At 40.7% G+C, this 18009-nt stretch overlaps 2 protein-coding genes across 3 annotated transcripts; both read left to right on the plus strand.

Annotated features, from left to right (window-relative positions):
* The first annotated feature begins 5206 nt into the window (after positions 1–5206).
* Positions 5207–8773, plus strand: s100a10a (S100 calcium binding protein A10a). Of its 2 annotated transcripts, none has more exons than XM_050034179.1 (3): positions 5207–5360; positions 8215–8376; positions 8520–8773. In XM_050034179.1, the coding sequence occupies exons 2-3, from the start codon at positions 8236–8238 to the stop codon at positions 8679–8681; spliced, it is 303 nt and encodes a 100-aa protein (XP_049890136.1). In that variant the 5' UTR covers positions 5207–5360; positions 8215–8235; the 3' UTR covers positions 8682–8773. The 2 variants fall into 2 exon arrangements, with proteins under 2 accessions (XP_049890136.1, XP_049890137.1); XM_050034180.1 differs by having other exon boundaries at positions 5349–5373.
* A 6920-nt stretch (positions 8774–15693) lies between these two features.
* On the plus strand, positions 15694–17797 carry LOC126383619 (ictacalcin-like). The gene is made up of 3 exons (XM_050034184.1): positions 15694–15751; positions 17158–17303; positions 17490–17797. The coding sequence occupies exons 2-3, from the start codon at positions 17166–17168 to the stop codon at positions 17628–17630; spliced, it is 279 nt and encodes a 92-aa protein (XP_049890141.1). The 5' UTR covers positions 15694–15751; positions 17158–17165; the 3' UTR covers positions 17631–17797.
* The last annotated feature ends 212 nt before the right edge of the window (positions 17798–18009 follow it).

Here is an 18009-nt window from a genome sequence, read left to right on the forward strand (position 1 = left end):
CATCTTGATGGCGTCTGGCAATTTGGAGAGGTTTTATCTACAGATTAATTTATTACAGACTAATCACTGTTTATACTTTACCAGGCAAATGGCAGATAAGGTCTATGAGCTGTTTGCTAATGCCAACGTTGAGAACAGAATGCCCCATGGTGAAGGCGGGGTTATGGTATGGGCTGACATAAGCTACAGACAACGAGCACAGGCGCATTTTATTGATGCCAGTTTGAATGCATGGAGATACAGCAAAGAGACGCTAAGACCCATTGTCCTGCCATTTAACCGCCGCCATGACCTCATGTTGCAGCATCATAATGCTCAGCCCCATGTTGTTAGGATGTGCACACAATTCCTAGAATGTGGAAACATCCCAGGTCTTGCATGTGAGATGTTTCACACTGCATGAGGCAAATGGTGTCACACAAGATACTGATCCTAATAATGCCATTTTTTCAAGATAAAATAAATCAGCATTCATAGGAGTGAAACACTGTACTCCAAAGATGAGGGTATGATTTAAAAAATATAAGACACAAGTAGTCTCTATAGAGCAACATTATGGAAGACAGCAGTATTGGCTTTTGCACGAACGTTTCTCATAGGAACATTAATAAAATTTTGTTGTTGTTTTTTGCCGGTTTAGCATAAATCCAGTCACATGATTGCCTGTGTTGTCAGTCACTGAGGGACTTTAAATGGTGTGTGGTAAAATGCTACTGATTGACTTATCTCCTGATTAAATTAGGTCACAATCAACAGTCATTCTTTGTCACACATAATTATACATTATTATTGTGATCCCATCAGCGCCTTTAGCTTGTGCACTGTAATTCAGTCCTTTTTGTGTCTTCTTACAATATTGGTTGCTGCTTTATAGTCATCCATCTTTCCAGATGCTTCTGGTAATCCATGCTTTCTGGTTGTGAAGTCATGTAACTGTCCACACATCCCGCCCCCAACAAGACGGCCACATGGTCATTCCTCCCAAACACAGGCAGCGCTGCTCTGCAGTTGGCTCCACATGGCAATATAGCAGTGATCCACAGCAGGAATGGGACAGCACCTCACATTCACCATCACACCAGTCCTTAGCCTTGAATTTGTGCTTAATTTAGCTTTTATGTGTATTTTGCAAGTCAAGAAGAACGGGCATCAGCTGAACTAGCGTCCTTGCTGGACATTGTACTGGTGTTGGAAATAAACTGGACCACCTCTGTGCTGCATCAGTTCCCAACGGGATATCGGGAACTGTAATATCACTGAAACTTGGCTAAATCTTGGACAGCACCATTCAACCAGGTGACTCTTTTTTTCTATATTACTGCCCGACAGAGCAGAGGACTGTGGTGAGACTAGGAGAGGAGAAGTGTGCTTAACCGTGTGTCAGTGGGAATAGGAGGTGTTCGAAATCAGAACGACCATGTGGCCGTCTTATTGAGGTCAGGATGTGTTGAAAGTTAAATCATTCCACAACCAGAGAAAATGCATTACCAGAACCATCCGGAAACATGGACGATTATGGAGCAGTAGCCAACGCCGAGAAGAGATGAAAAAAAAAAAAAAAAAAAAAAAAGACAAATTACAGTGCACAAGTTAAAGGAGCTAATGGGAAACATTTTACTAGAGTTTTACCGTGTATCATTTCCATGTGACGAATAAATGATTGATTGATTGATTGATTGATTGATTGATTGATTGATTGATTGATTGATTGATTGATTTGAAGCCACACGCCATCACTGTACAGAGCCAACCACAAAAAGCACCACTGACACACAAAATATTCATGAGCAAATTAGTGGAGCTGATAGAGAGGTGACTGAAAATGTCCACACCTATGTCATGTGTTGTTGACATTAGAGCAGCAGGCTCTTTGCCTGTCAGAAATCCGCTGCTTGTTTGCTCATTATGCTATTTATTTTCTGCAATGATGTCATTCAGCATTCGTAGGTACACAGACTTAACAAACAGCTGAAAGAACTGCTCTTGTATAGCAGCAGACCAGCAGATGCAAAAGTAGTGGAAACTGACTAAGAGCATGCAAGAACGTTCCATTTGTATGATGATTAGTCAATTATTAATCATGTTTTAGTTACATTTCCTCCCCCACAACCTATATTAGCCTACTAATGAAGGTTAGTGCAGCTTCTATGTATAGGCTAGTGATATATTCATGTGTTTGTTGACCTGTTTCACAACTTAACGGTAATTTTGTTGTGAAGACGAACTGAAACAGTCCAACTCCCAGACCTAATAGTGGAGAAGGGGGTTGGTTGTCACATTTATTAGATCTCACTCTCTAAAGGGTGAGAAAAAAGTTGGTTCCATTTTTTTTTAATTGGGGTCAGAGGTCACCTACAGGAGTAAGACACTTGACATTGAGTGAGATGACATTTTTCTGTAGGCCGCTGCCAAAGTTAGCATCGCCCTGGTTCCCTCATCCAAAAGCCAATGGGATTTTTTGATTTGAATTTGGATTGCCGCTTGTGTTAACCTCAGACCTTATTTCAGGCAACTAACCAAAAACCCATTAAAAAAACACTGACTTTGAGCCAAGGGAACTGTAAGTGGTACAATGCTAATTCATGCTATCTACTGTAGGTTCCTGGGGCATCCTATTGAGGTGACTTTAAGTGTTTTTCATGTCAAAATGTAAATATCCAGCTCCTCTGTGTTTCTCTTTGAGGCTGTTAGACAATGGGTTCATAATAAAACAATAATAATAAAACAATAATTCCCATTAAAAAGTATGAGAGCAGAACTACAGTTAAGATGAGTTGTTTTATGTGATTGTTAGCTTAGTCACTCCCAAAACAAAATCCAAGATGGGGATGCTTGTCACATTCTTTTCAGGGTTGGATGTCACATGCTTTGTTCTTTATATTGTTCCATAAGGATAAAAAAATTTTACTTATTGGCATGATCATTCCTGTTTAAGTCCTCTTGGTGCACGAGATGTGTTTCAGTGAAATTAAATTTTTAAAAAGATTTTCAAGATTACATTAATATTTTAAATTTTCCGCATGAAAATAACACTTAGCCAACCAACCCCCATAGTGTGACTACCAATCCTACGATGGGGATGGTTGTTCTCGGTGCAAAAGACATATTTGACGGTCCATATCTTTTGAACAGAAAGGGAAATAAGGTTTTGAATACGCCCAGTTCAGACAAAAGATTCACAACAACACAGAGCCAAAAGAACATAAGGCACATCATCTGTCTCAACAGCCAATCAACTCATAACAAAATCCACTGGCCAAGTCCACTGGACAACTTGCTGAGGTATTCTCTGACAACAGCGTTTTTTGTAGAAGGTGCTTAAAAGTAAAAAGTAAAAAACAGACAGTCCAGCTGCCTACAGACAGGTGAGCAGGTAAATATTCAGTCATTTCAGTCCGTTCCAACCTGCCGTACCTGGGAGGAGTTGAATAGCCTTACGGCCTGGGGGACAAAAGTCTTCCTCGGTCTGTCTGTTGAGCAGGACTGGGAGAGAAGTCTGCCACTGAACATATTCCTCTGCTTGGTGAATGTACTGTGCAGAGGGTGGCGGACATTGCCTGACCAGTCAAGTAGCATCCCTCCTCTTAATGCTGCCACCCCAGCACACCACAGTATGTATTATAATAAAGATTTTTGTCTTGTCATTTTATTAACTGTTATTGTATATTACTGACTTGTTTGATTTAACAATCTATGGATACATTGCTACTTGTATTTTACTGTCTTGTAAGGTGTCCTTGAGTGCTCTGAAAGGCGCCTATAAATAAAAAGCGTTATTATCGTTATCATTATCATTATTATTAATATTATTATTATTATTATTACTATCAATAAGTTCCATAGTGTTTGGAATTTATCACTTCTCACATCTCTCCTTTTACACATGCATTCTGGAGGATCAAAGCACAGAGTCAACCATAGTACTGTGCCCCTGGAGCAGTTTGGGTGTTCTCTGCCTTGCTCAGGAGGCAGACTGGCACTTCTCCAGCTGCCAGTTTCCAAACCAAGTTCCCACAGACTGAGCTACTTTCGTACCGCCGCTATCCTCATTCATAGAAATTATATTCAGCTACAAAATGAGCGTGAAAAGCTGGAAATCAGATCAAAACACAGAGCTGTTTGTTGAGGAATAAATATGCTAGTCTAGTCACCATGGTGTAAACGGACACGTTTTTAGATTGTTGCAGATGGGTACCTTGCAAATAAGCCCCGTTTCCACCCAACACTTTCGGTATGGTACCTTCGGAACCAAAAGTAACCCTTCATACATGGTACCTAGACCCTAGTGTGTGAAATGCAAACAGTACCCTTAAATGTGGGCGGGGTTGTTGTCACTCACTGCTCCGTAACACAGATGGAAGTCTGCACCTTGTTTATTGTAAAAATAATGGGCTTATGCATTTAGTCCTTCTGAGAGCTCAGGGGTTTAGTGTTGCCATAGCTTGAAGCTACGCAACACTTTTTTTTTCTGCAAGTGAGGATTAGAATATATGCAGTTCACATAACCCGGCTGAAATTAATACATATAAATGCTTGAAGATCCACTCATCACTAAAAGTGTATGTCATATAAAAACTTAAGTGATGGTCAAAGTTGTAATATGGAATATTTAAGGTGTGTTGATTGAGTCACGTCATCAGCTCGTGCATTGACTAACATAAGTTAATGTTCCACCTTTACAATCGTGGCAATCAGCCCAGTGAATGATTTTCTCTGACTCCAGCTGCTGCAAGAGGCAGCTAAACATCCCTTCATTTTATAGTTTCAGTCTACTAACGAAACTCTCCACAGTATGAACAGTAGTTACATGAGCCTCAAAACCAGCCACAACTCAGCCCTGAGCAGAGTGACCGTCCTCTATTGACCAATCTGCAGACTGCAGTGTCCACGGCTCCACCTTTTAGTATCAGATCTGTGTGCTAGGTACAGAGGGGGCACCAAAAATGGGGACGGTTTGGAACGGTTCTATTGGTACCATCCACAACTTTTCACAGTGAGAACGGGGAAATAACATACCGAACTGAACCGTACTGTACCATACTGCTCGGTGGAAACGGGGCTCTAGTGGCAAGTTTCAACTCCACTTGTCACCAGTCAGTGTTCTGAATGGGCTGAGTATCCATTCAGGATACAGTTTTTGAAGTATTCAAATTAAAGTACAAAGTGTGACAACCAGCCCCGTTCTCCCCTATCAACCTCTGCCCAGCCTCAGATACAGTCGGCAGAGTCCACTGTCCACACCACAGGTTGACTCACAGTGCACAGCAGCCGGGGCGGCGCCTGTCTATAAAGTCTGCACTCCTTCCCGGCCCCTGAACATTCCCACCTCTTCTCTTGCGGCCACGTCTCAGCCCTGCACGGTAAGAACTAACGGTAACTTGTCTCTTCTGCAACTTGTGTGGCTTTGTCGGGATTTAACTAATGATGCCTTCAGGTACAACCGGCTGAGTGGGGAAGGAATTGTTTGGGATAATTTACTTTTATCTGCCACTCAAAGCTTTCCTGAAGGGAAGCATGTCGGTGGTTGATGTCTGCTTTTCTTTTTTTTATACATACAATTTACATAACATATATATTTATAGGTTGCATGTTTTAAAAAGTTATGCAGTGTAGGCTATTGTATTCAAATGGTCTTTTTTTAAGTTTGAATTGTTTCTCACTTCCACAGTATTTACCAATAAGGTCTTTCCTAACTAAATAAGTCTACACATTTGGCTAATACAGTAAGCACTCATTAAAAAAAACTAACTTCAATTCTTATTTTCTCCAGTTCATCACATTTTATTGGACACTCTCTTGTACTGTTAACTCAGCTGAGTCTGTATAGCCTAAAGGGTGTGGTTGGACTGTGGGCATGTACACACATGTGCTGTGTGGCTACAGTGTCCCCTCTCATTTGCTGCACCGCCAGAGTATCAGCACATTTTTTCCCCTCATCCAGCTAAAGTTTTCCATTCCCTCTTACACACAACCCATTTTCCCTCCCACTTCTCCTTTTAACTGTTGCAACTCTATGGCAACAGCCTTTAGAGTTTTGTGTGTGTGCTATTTTGGCCATCTTTTTCTAACAGTCAAATAGCAGACCTTCTCTCACTTCTCATGAGTATTGCTTGGTAGTGGGAAGGGCGTTGGAGCAAACAAAAGTGTTGCTTTCCCATCATTGGGCTACACAGCGTCCTCCTAAATTTCAGTGGAACTACAGAGTCTGACCTTTATTTCACCCAAGACATGAAATACTTACTCAGCACGATCCTCTGATGGAGGTCAGACTGGAGGAGGTGATAGAGTGATGATATGTAGATCGACCAGGGGTGTAATTTAAGAGGGGTGAGGGGCAGACTGCACTTATGGAGCCCTCAACTTTTTGCAGTTCAAAAACTAATGTCATATTTCCACTTTTTACAATCTGAAAACTACGGTTTTATTTATTTAAAAAAAGGTTCGGAAGATGGAATGGTGTTTGTTGTATCTTATACGTTGTAGGAAATTAGATGAGGAATGGAAAATACAGAAATAAGAATAACTAAAAAAAGAAGGTAGAAAATCGGTATACAAACTTTAAAAGTGGTAACAGTATCTCTCATAGACCAAATCACAATGTGTATTTACAGAAACTTATGGGTAGAAAATCCCTGCGTCGCATAGACAAAATCAAATGGCACTGAGCAAACGCTGCAGCAGTTGGTGAATTTTTAGCCATTGAAAAAAAGTTCAGTTTAAGTGTATGCTATATTTTGAATATTTTCATGACTTTACCTTGCCATGTGACAGCCTTTCTCCGTCAGGGATTTAAGGAATTTTATCAAAGTGAAAGACATTACACTAACGGCTGAAAATGACTCAACTAGTTTACCAGTTTTACATATCTCTGTCATTGTAATCAATTGCCAATTGGCTACATTATGAATGTTGCTGTCAGCATGACGTCATGGTGATTTGGTACATAGTGGAGCTTTGCGTGTCTCGTTTAAACAGTTTAGTTAGTTTACGGTCTGTCTAGTTTAATGGGGTTCATTTTCTTAAGTATTAAAGAGATAAAACAGACTTTTTTGCATACTTTGTGACACATTAACATGAAAAAATGCATTTTCCTTCACTGCACCACCTTTATTGTTTGTGTACAAAGTTTCCAAATCAATGTGATGGCCCAAATTGTACCAACACACCATCATATTTTACCTGACATAAATGTAACGTTCTTTTTAAAAGGTGTCTGTGAAATTTCTGCCAGTGACAGCTTTGTATTTAAAAGCCTCTGAGCTCTAGTTTTATAATAAACACATATTTTGATGATCATTTTGCTTGAGGTGTATAGGGCAGATACCAGGGCACATATTGGTGTAAATCTGAACCAAGTAATAGGGGGAAAATTACATTAGCTTAAGTTGGCACCAGAGTGGTTTTAAGGTACAGTCACACAGGAGCGGGTTAGGGTTAGGGGATAGGGTTAGGGTGTGACTGTCGCCTGCCGAGGCTATTTCATATTCGTGCTGAATGTGGGAAGTGCCTGACGTGACAGCCACTGAAACCTAGCTTGCTAGGTAATGTTAGCTAGCATTCTAATAGACACAGCGAAATATGTTTTTGGTAAATTTCCATGCCTGTCTCCCAACTCACTGCCAGCCAGGCAGCATTTCTCATGTGGGGCAGTTTGTATTTTTTGGTCAGTATCATACAATATTGGCTGGTAAGACACGGCAACAAGCACTGTCTCTTCTCCTCCACACATACTTTGTTCTTTTTGTTGAAGCTTTGACTTCGCTGGCAAAGTTGAACACGCGGTGTGAAGATGCTTTGCCACCAGAAGTGAATGTTTTATTCATTGAAAAAGCATTTGTGTTTTGCTCTGCCTCGGAAAGGGGTTTTCAAGAAACTAAAGCCCTTCTGAGAATTGACTACTGTACTGTACTGTACCCCCAACCTTTGAAATCAAACTCATCCCCTTAATCTACATTTGTTTCATGCAAAGAGAGGCTACTCTTTGCAATGAGAGGATCAGCACCTTGGCTTTTGAACTCCCCCATGCTCCTTCAAATCCTTAGATAAGCTCATCAGTAGAACACAAACCTGTTGATAAGTTTATCTTCAGGTATCACAAAACAAAGCAATTTTTTTCATTCAGTCTTTTTTCAAGTTCTCCAAGGTCTTGTTTTAAAATTGAAGCTAAACTCCATACTGTCATATTTAACAATGTCTTCTCCATTTGTTTTTTAGTCAAAACACATCTCAGCCACCATGCCTTCAGAACTGGAGACAGCCATGGAGTCACTCATCAAGGTGTTCCACCGTTACGCCTCTAAGGAAGGCCGGAGTGGCACACTCAACCGGCGGGAGCTCAGAGAGTTGATGGAGAATGAGCTCTCTACCTTCCTCATGGTGAGAAGCGACCAACGTGTTAAGTGCATAATCACAGTGTCCAGAATTTGAACATGTTCATTATTTTATCACCTATCACATAATGCAGTCTAACCCAAAGGTTTGTTGTTGAGGCCCCTCTAACGCTCCCTTCTTTCACCCAGTCTCAGAAGGACCCTGCTGCTGTTGACAAAATCATGAAGGACCTGGACACCAATGGCGATGGCCAGGTGGACTTTGAGGAGTTTGTTTCTCTGGTTGTTGGACTTTCCATTGCCTGTGAGCAGTGCTATCAGATGCACATGAAGAAGACATCTAAGAAATAAACGACAACAGTGGAAGGGAGGAGAAAAACCAAAAAGCCTTTGAAGTATTGTAAAGATAGTTTTGTTCAATAAATACAGTAAAGAATTTCAAAGCTTTTGTGTCTGGTGGTTTTTGGTTGTGTGTGTGTAAGCTGCTGTATATGTATGCATGCTCTATCATGGTTTTTATAGTGCTTTTTACTCATAAAAATAGTTTTGTAACAAAGACACAAAACCCAAATCATTGTTATTTTACAGTCATTGCTTTGTGCTGATTTCATGCCCTGGTGAAGCTCATTTTAGAGAAATCACAGTGTACTGACTCCCCTTGTAATTGTTCCAGCGACACTAGGTGTGATGATGTAATTCCCACCTGTAATTGTTGCTTCCCTGGGTGTGAAAGTGCAGACGGACCACTCCCTCTTTGCTTGATAAAGTCCTGCTTATCGCTGCTCTGAGGAATCTGCAGAATGTTCCATTATGAACACACCTCTGTGTGAAACTGATGTTGCAACTATCTTAATGACGATGCATGCATGAGCAAGATAAAGATTTAGAGCGCTTTGTAACTGAATGAAGTTTGTTGCATTCTTGCCAATGTGATTTGATTGAGTAAGACAGCTCTGGGCACTGCCAAGAAATATGGCAGGCCTGAGTCACATGGCACAGTGGGTCAGTGCACCACTGTTTTTCCACCAAATTCTTTTCATAGTGTTTCATGTCTGGTGAAACTTGTTTGACACCATAGAGATGAACAGGATAACCCCACCCTCTGAGTCTTCCTGAACTGAGAAGAGATTTTCTTTTTCTTTTTGCTCTTAAACAAGGTCTCCCAGGCAACACTTCTTCTCAGGCTGTGTGCTGGTACTGACCAGCTCTGCCAATGTTTGAGTCATAAACGGTTAACATGTGACTTCAGTAGTTTAGAATTTGGCCCACATTTGTGGTCAGGGTCTGCCAATCCCAGTTAGGTAAGCATAACTTTTACCGCCTGAGCAGGGCCTGCCTGGAAGACAAAACTCAGGGCAAAAAAGTCTTTAAGGTCCTGCACACACCTCCTTGGACGAGGCCTTGCCCTGTGGCCTACCAATGTTGATGGTTACAGAGCAAACACTCAAGCTGCTAGGTTACAACTGTGTGTGTGTGTGTGTGTGTGTGTGTGTGTGTGTGTGTGTGTGTGTGTGTGTTTTCAGCCCTCAGTTTACACAATCACCACACCCATGTGACCCACAGCTGAGTTTACAGCCGGGATTTCCACTTTGATGACCGTTTTCTCAATATCCCCTTTGTGCAGTTGTGTATGACAAGCACTGAATGCATACCAATGTACATGCTGTACGTTTATCATGTGGCCTTACGCAATATAATTAGTATCGTTCAGATGAATGTCTGTGGTCCATGGAGAGGACCGAGCTTGTTCCCTTAGTGAGAAGACTTCCTAATCACTTCGTCCCGACCTTTGTTGAAGTAAACCTGCGTACTCTCACAGCTAAAAGGTTTTTTAAACTGACACACTGAAGGTGTATATTGGTTTGAGTTCAGAGATAAGCAAACATTCACTAATGCATACCGCACCTTCCTTGGACAAACACAGGCAGAACAGCCCCTCTCTGTGGACAATTCAATTTGTTAAACAATAACAGCAAAGTTATGAGCCTGCTGAACCCTACCAACATCCGGTGCTTAGCTGTTGTTGTGGGAAATGACATCAAACTATTGTGATCTTGTTCTAGCTGATGCTATAAAGATGTCAAAGTACTTCAAGTCTGTTAGTCTCCTTTGTGCTGCTACTTCTATGTGAGCATGGCTGTCCAAAGTGTCAGGGAGCCCCCTTGCCTTCACCTTCATAATGTCACTCAAATTAACACGTACTGACCAGGAACCAAAATTACCACAAAGAGACAAAAAGACAGAACGACTTTGTGGTGGTTTGGTGTCTCTTTGTAGTTGTTATGCATCTTTTTGTGGTTTTGTGTCTCTCTTTTTGAGTTGTTTCCTTGAGTTAATTTTGTATCTTATTTGATTGTTTTTTGTATCTTGTCGTCATCTTGTGTTTCTTTGTGGTTGATTTGCACATTTTCCAAGTTTTTTTGTGTTTCTTTGCAGTTCCTTTGCATCTTTTTGTGGTAATTTTGAGTCCCTTCTTGGTCAGTGCATGTTAACTTGAGCCAGTGGGCCCCTAACACAGCAAACACAAAATAGCAACAAAGGTGGGTAAACAACCACAAGGAGACCCAAAATGACTACAAGGGGACACAACACGCTACAAAAACACACTAAACAACCACAAGGTGGCACAAAACCATAAAAAATGCATAATAAAAAGAGATATAAAACCACCACAAAGTCTGTGTCTTGCTCCTATTTAGGAAAGGTGGTGAGGCCTGGGATCTATTGCCTCATAATCTGCCCATGCATGTGAGCTTTGCTTAGCCGCTTATATTCACAGCCATTATGCAGCATACCCCATCTTTTTCTCCCCTCATTTCCTGTCATCTCTCCACTGTGTTATTTGTAATAAACGCATAAAATGCCACCGGTTTCTGGGGCTGGTGCCAGGTGTATTGTGGAGACTCATGACTGCAGTATTTCTAAAATTCTGGCTGCATGGCCTGGTATGGAGGTTAAACTAAAGCTGTTGTTGGTGGTGGTATGGGGCGTTTGGGGTTCACTTAGGACATCAAGTTGTTTTAAATAAGACACGTGTCTCAAAATGGTGTTCTTCTACTTGACCATTAGATGGCATAAGAGTGTAACTGCAATCATAATGTTGGCCATGAGTATTTGATAAGTTCTTAAAACCACTCCAGCTCCACTGCAAATAGTTTCATATGAATCACAGCTGGATGTAATACAGAATGTGGTTTCCATGGAAACGCCCTCCCTATTTGGTAGATCGAAGTGAGTAAGATGGGGGGGGGGGAAGACAGGAAAAAAGGTTTGACTAAAGTTTTCCACACAGTAAAAAAAGCACAGTTTAATGTGAAAATCTCCGATTGCATTATACACGTAGTTGCAGATTACATGAAAGTTGGTGGCAGTGACTTAACGTCCAACGTATGATCTGTACTTAACTAGACTTCGATTGAAGTTGTTAATTAGAGGCCAAATCAACTGTACCCTGACCAAAGAGGAGAGCTGGGAAGAAAAACCATTGATATCTCTAACTGAAAGTCATGCAACAGACCACACACACACGTTGAAGCAAACACACACAAAGTTGCCACAGTGCTAATTTTTATGTCTCGGATGTCTGTTCTCTGCAGCATGACTCATGTGCTTCAGGGACATGACTGTGAGTCACACTACTCACCACAAAATTGCAAGTAAGAGAGGACCAATCAGCACCATGACAATAAACCCTCAGTGAGTCATTGTGCCCAAATGTTGAAATCATGTGCATCTCAAACATTAAATATAAATAGAAGAAAGGCAACACAAACAAACACAAGAAATTATTCAGTACTGTGTACAAGGTATTCTCTGATTCATATCCACATTTGACTTAAAACTGTTCACTGCTTTGGTTTCTTGGTTTTGGTATTCAAGAAACTCAACCAAGTCCAGTTGCCTACGATATAGCACTTAGAATGCTTTGGTTTATGATTTTCAAGAGGGACAGTGCGGCAAAAGTCAAGTCACACTTGGTCTTCATCTCTAGAAAATGATCAAAATGTATTTGTGGTTTGTTGCACAGAGGCAAGCACATCGTGACAAACCTGTTAAGTCAAACGAAGAGCGGAAAGTGGAATTTGGATTCAAACTGAATGTGCAAAAAAACAAGTAAGTTCTTTGGGGGGAGTAAAAAAAAAAGACTTAAAACTTCTCAAAACAGCTCCAGAATGTGTCTCTTGACTCCAAAAGTCTTCAGAGATTTGTGTTTGCACACAAACTGATTTCCTTTTAAAGGATTAGCAAAAGAGACCTCTAAACGGAGCAGCTTCACGTGACTGCATCATTAAAAAGTGATTCACATTGTGATTGCTGTATCCCTCTATTCGTCTGCTTGTAAAAGTGAAGAAGGCAAAGAAAATCCATTTTTAAACAATCTATTTAAAAGTGAATGAGTTACGAGTTATTTGTATCTTAAATTATTATTAGTTTTCTCTGTTACATTGTAGTGTTACATTGTATCAAAGAGCAAAAAAAAAAACATGGCTAAGTGGGTTTGAATTATACTGTAGCTGAAACAAACAAGAAGTACAAAACATCCCCTTTCTCCTTGGAAACAGACAGTCTTAAAGATACAGCACACTGCTACACTTCTTCTGCATGTAACATGCTGTCTACAGTCTTTATTGTGTTAGGTTTGAATGCAAACTTTAGATCATAACATTAGAAACATTTTTGTGATGAATGATGCAGAGTGCTAACATTTTGAAAATCCTCTCTGAACGCAAACATGCAAGTGTGAGTGTGAAATTGCTTAAAGCAGACTCCCTAACAACCAGCATGGATAATCATCAGAAGTGTGATGATGACTTAGCACTTTGTTGATTCTAAGAAACGATAATACATCTAGTGTTTCTTGAAGTATAACTTGAAAAACTAAGAAGACATGAGGGGAGAAGTAGGAGTGGTTGGAGATGAAAGGAGCATTATGGAGGGAGGGATCATCTTTTTTTTCAACACTTTACAGTGTAGGAGTCCCTCCTCTCAGCACACTCACACATACGTACACTGTACCAGACTCTGGGCCAAATGCATAAGCAGTTTCTGTGGACCCCCTGTCCCTCCTTCCTTGATCCATGTCTCTCATTCACCTTTTGATTTGTTTTTTACAAAGTCAGTTTGCTCTCTTTCCCTTTGCTTTCTTTCTTTTCTTTTTTGGAAACCCGATTTCCCTGTCTTGGGGAAAGACGTGACAGTGCAGGTTGGTGCCTCAGCAACATAAGCAGACATTCACTCAGGTCTAGCTGTGACGAATCCAAGTGCAGGGGAGGACTAAACCATGTTATGCCTTTAAGGGGTTAGAGGGGCCTCAGAGCGCTTCCACTATTTTATTTTAAAGTTCAGGGTTTCAACTGGTTTTTCAGCCAAGTTAATTTAGGTATCCCACTAATAAAAAACTGCAAAAGGACCTCCCCTCCCATTGGTGCCCTGGGTAATCAGTCCCACTTTTCCCCCAACTAAGACGCCCCTGCACTGTCCTAAAGTCTGTAGCTTTTATACACTGAATGTGCATGGAGTTCATGTGATCAGACAGTGCCAAGGTTTCATCCACCTACTGCACCAATCACACGCTTCTGTTCGTGTGTCTATAAAACTCAATGGCATGAAAAAAAGCATCTGACCCAAACTAAAGAGGACTTGATGTTCAAGTTATACGGTCTTGCTCTAACTAAGGTTTTAAAAGTCTAGTGTGTATGATTTAGTGGCATCTAGTGGTGAGGTTGCAGAAATAAAACCTGACTGAAACATCTCCCGTGTGCCAAGCATGTAGGATAACCATAGTGGCTGATGTAAAAACATAAATGGCCCTTTCAAGGACCAGTGTTTGGTTTGTCCATTCTGGGCTACTGTAGAATAACATGGTGGACTCTGCTGAAGAGGACCTATTTCACATGTAGATATAAACATCTCAGTCTAAAGCAATGAAAACACAACTATTCCTATTTTCAGGTAATCCTAAATTCATGAAAACTTAGGTATTAATATTATATTTAATTTCTGCTGATAGACGTCCCTAAATCTCACACACAGGGCCTTTAAGATAGTCTACTGTAACTTTACCTTAATATTTCTGTTTTGTTATAGACTCCACTACATTTATGTAATGGCTTTTTGTGCAAAAAACAGATGATAGGTAATCAAAATAAATCAAATACAGTGTGTAGGTTCTGCACAGCAGCTCAAAGGTTGGTCTTAGAAAATGGGTTCAAACCTGACCTGGCAGCCTGGGGCTATTCTTTATGGAAGTGTGCATGATTTCCTGCGTGTGGCTTTCCTGTGAGTGCACCAGCTCCCTTGCACAGTCTAAAGACCTGTAGGTAAGATGACATGTAAATTCCAAATTGTCTTAGGTGTGAGAGATTATAGAAAGTGGGTGGACAGATGGATAGCATGTACAGTTAAACACCCCAGTTACATTTTTACTGTACACTTTTGTCTTGCAGCTTCAGTGATCAACATAAATATTTTAGACCCCAGTCCAGCATCTATATCGGTGACGTGTGTAGCTGAAGTAGTGAAAAGCTTTAACACAAATATTCTTTTAATGCCGTGCATTTTGGTGATAATGACAAGATGTGTGCCTCAAGGTCTGACAACCAGCTGTTGACTTCACAGATTAAGCACTTGATTTTGTTTTGATATATAACTGCCAAAACAGGCGTGAAGTAACTCCTCAACCCAGCTCCAGCCTTGGTCTCTTGACTCAACATTTTGTAAGGGTCTTAAACAATTTATTTAAAAGTGAAAGTGAACTTACACTGAACATAAAATCTCCAAAATCCCCCAACCTCCTTTGTTACATTGTATCAAAGAGCAAAAAAACTGGCTAAGTGGGTTTGAATTATACTGTAGCTGAAACAAACAAGAAGTACAAAACATCCCCTTTCTCCTTGGAAACAGACAGTCTTAAAGATACAGCACACTGCTACACTTCTTCTGCATGTAACATGCTGTCTACAGTCTTTGTTGTGTTAGGTTTGAATGCAAACTTTAGATCATAACATTAGAAACATTTTTGTAATGAATGATGCACATTCTTAGCATTTTGAAAGTCCTCTCTGAATGCACACATGCACTATGGGCTATCTAAGCAACGATAAAACACCATGAAGTGTGAAGTGACGCAGAGCAGACTCCCTAACAACCAGCATGAATAACCACCAGATGTTGGATGATGATTTAGTAGTTTGTTGATTCCAACAACAATGCGTCCAGTGTTCCTTAAAACATAACTTGAAAAAAAGCAACAAGACACGAGGGGAGAAGTAGGAGTGGTTGGAGATGAAAGGAGCATTATGGAGGGAGGGATAAAGGGTGTGGTGGTGTATAAAGCATCCTTTGCATCTCTTTCTCCGTCACTACAGCTCCTCTAAGACTGTCACTCTCCGGTCGTCCTGAGTCTCTGCAAATCAGCTTTGGTGAGTAGAAAATCTAAGCAGTGATGTTGTTTGTATTTTAGTGTCTTTAACTGACTTTAAAAGAAATGCACAATAACTCATTCCGATATGTGATCATTTTGAATGCATCACCTTTGATGTAATTTGAGTTTTATTTGTTTAAAATATAACTGCAGTTACCAGCTCTGTGGGCATATGGTGTTTTTGAGCTCACTTTGATTTCTCCTCTGTATTTCATTACTTGTAAAACAAATGCTGCAACAGACATTGCTTAGTTTTACTCTGAATTAAGTTGAGTTCAGTTATTTGGGTAACTTTAGCCTGTAATGTCATTACACTGATGCATTGTGCATTCAGAGGTTAGCATCAAGCTTCCAATCTTTCTTCTAATTAAAACCAAACAACAGAACAGTAATATGGTGTTCATTTTGTGTTCTCCTCCTCCGCAATTCCCATCTGTTTACAAACCCTCTGCTGCCTCAGTTTCCTCCGCTCACCACACCCCAGAGAGGGAGCAGCATCACGTGAGTCAGGATGCAACCAGAAATGACTCCCTTGGGTTTATTGAGTCAGTGGAAAAAAGAATACACTTTTTAGACGTTAAGAAAACACACCACTGCTGGGACTTGAATCAAGTCTTGACCTGCATCTTTACCTAGTCTGACTGAGTTACTTGGAGAGTTTAAGCTGTTGCCATAACAATGTGTCACCCGGCAGACACTGTGCGTTAGAGGCTGGTGACAGGGGGACATAGGAGCAGCCCTGGAGGAAACCTGGAGTTTATTTTTATCAAGCCCCACGGAAAAGCCAGAGAAAAACACTGGCAGTGACAAAAGCAATGATGTCAGCCACCGTTTGCTGCTCACGAGCTCTTGATGAATAAAACTAGTATGCAGTCCTTTGTGTGAATATTTTACCTCTATAATTACTATAAATTAGCTACTTAAACTGTAGCAGGAAGAAAAAAACAATTGGCCAACTTCGGCACAGTAATGATCAGACTTGATGGTCAGATATTAAAAAACAATACTTAGTTTAAAAAAAAAAACAATAATGGAGTAAATCTGTTTAATCCCAGTTTTTTCAAACAGAGCCATGAACTCAGACACCCTCTCCCTTTCCTTCCCCTTCAACCACTCCCTCAAGATTTAGATATAAATGCTGTCCTTTGTTAACATTCCAAATGTAACCACAGTGCCACATGATCCATTTAGAGCACAGCAGAGGAAGACCTCGACTTTGCCACTAGATGGAGTCGTAGCAGCATCAAATGAGAGCTTCACCTTTCAGCACCTTCTGCAGTTAGTCATATAAAAGGAAAATACTAGGCCAGTCTGAACCTTTGTGTATTAATGTACAAACACTCTGATTGACAAACTTCATATGTCACTATCTCACTCCTTGTTTTTTCTGTCCTTTTAAACCAGCTATCATCATGTCGAACACCCAGAAAGCTATAATCCTCCTCGTTGACAGCTTCAGTAAATACGCTAGCAAGGATGGGGACAACAAAAGCCTGACTAAGGCAGAGATGAAAGAGCTGCTCCAGAGTGAATTGGGAGAGCTGCTGGGGGTGAGTGACCTCTGACCTGTCTCTATCTCAGTCCTGCACAATACACACTGTCTTACCGTACATGCATGGTGCATTGTGTGGAGAGAATGGTGAATACGCTTGGTAGAATTTATGCATCATCACAGCCTGTAGGATTTTACGATCGTGCACACACCCAATGATCTTCAACACTTTTCTTACCTGCAGAAAGCCACTGACCAGGCAGCAGTGGACAGCATCTTCAATAAACTGGACCTAAACCAGGACAACAGTGTGGACTTTCCAGAGTTCCTCAACTTGGTTGGCTGCCTCTCAGTACTCTGCCACGAGCACTTCACCAAATCATAAGGATCCAAGCGTCACCTTGGGGCCAGCATCGAGAGGCACCTCCCTGTGAAAGAGATCTCATGATAGCTGTTTTGAAGAAGAAAAAAATATTTACTACTATTCACTAAATTACCATTAAGACACGAAACATGATCTTGCACAATGAAATAAACTTTCTTCAAAATGAATGAATGAATGAATGAATTTATTTATTTCAAACAAAATAAAACTTAAAAACAGAAAACTGTGTCAATATGGGATGGCTACACAGACATGTCAGTGCCATAGTCTAAGTAAGCTTACAATGCTGTTGAGGCTGGCCCAAAACACTGGGAGTGCTTTGGTTTTGTTGACACTAGAGGAAATTAACTGCAGGTTACAACAAGAAGGATGTCACCGA

This window comes from Epinephelus moara, chromosome 22, assembly GCF_006386435.1.
Source record: "Epinephelus moara isolate mb chromosome 22, YSFRI_EMoa_1.0, whole genome shotgun sequence".
Classification (NCBI taxonomy): Eukaryota; Metazoa; Chordata; class Actinopteri; order Perciformes; family Serranidae; genus Epinephelus; species Epinephelus moara.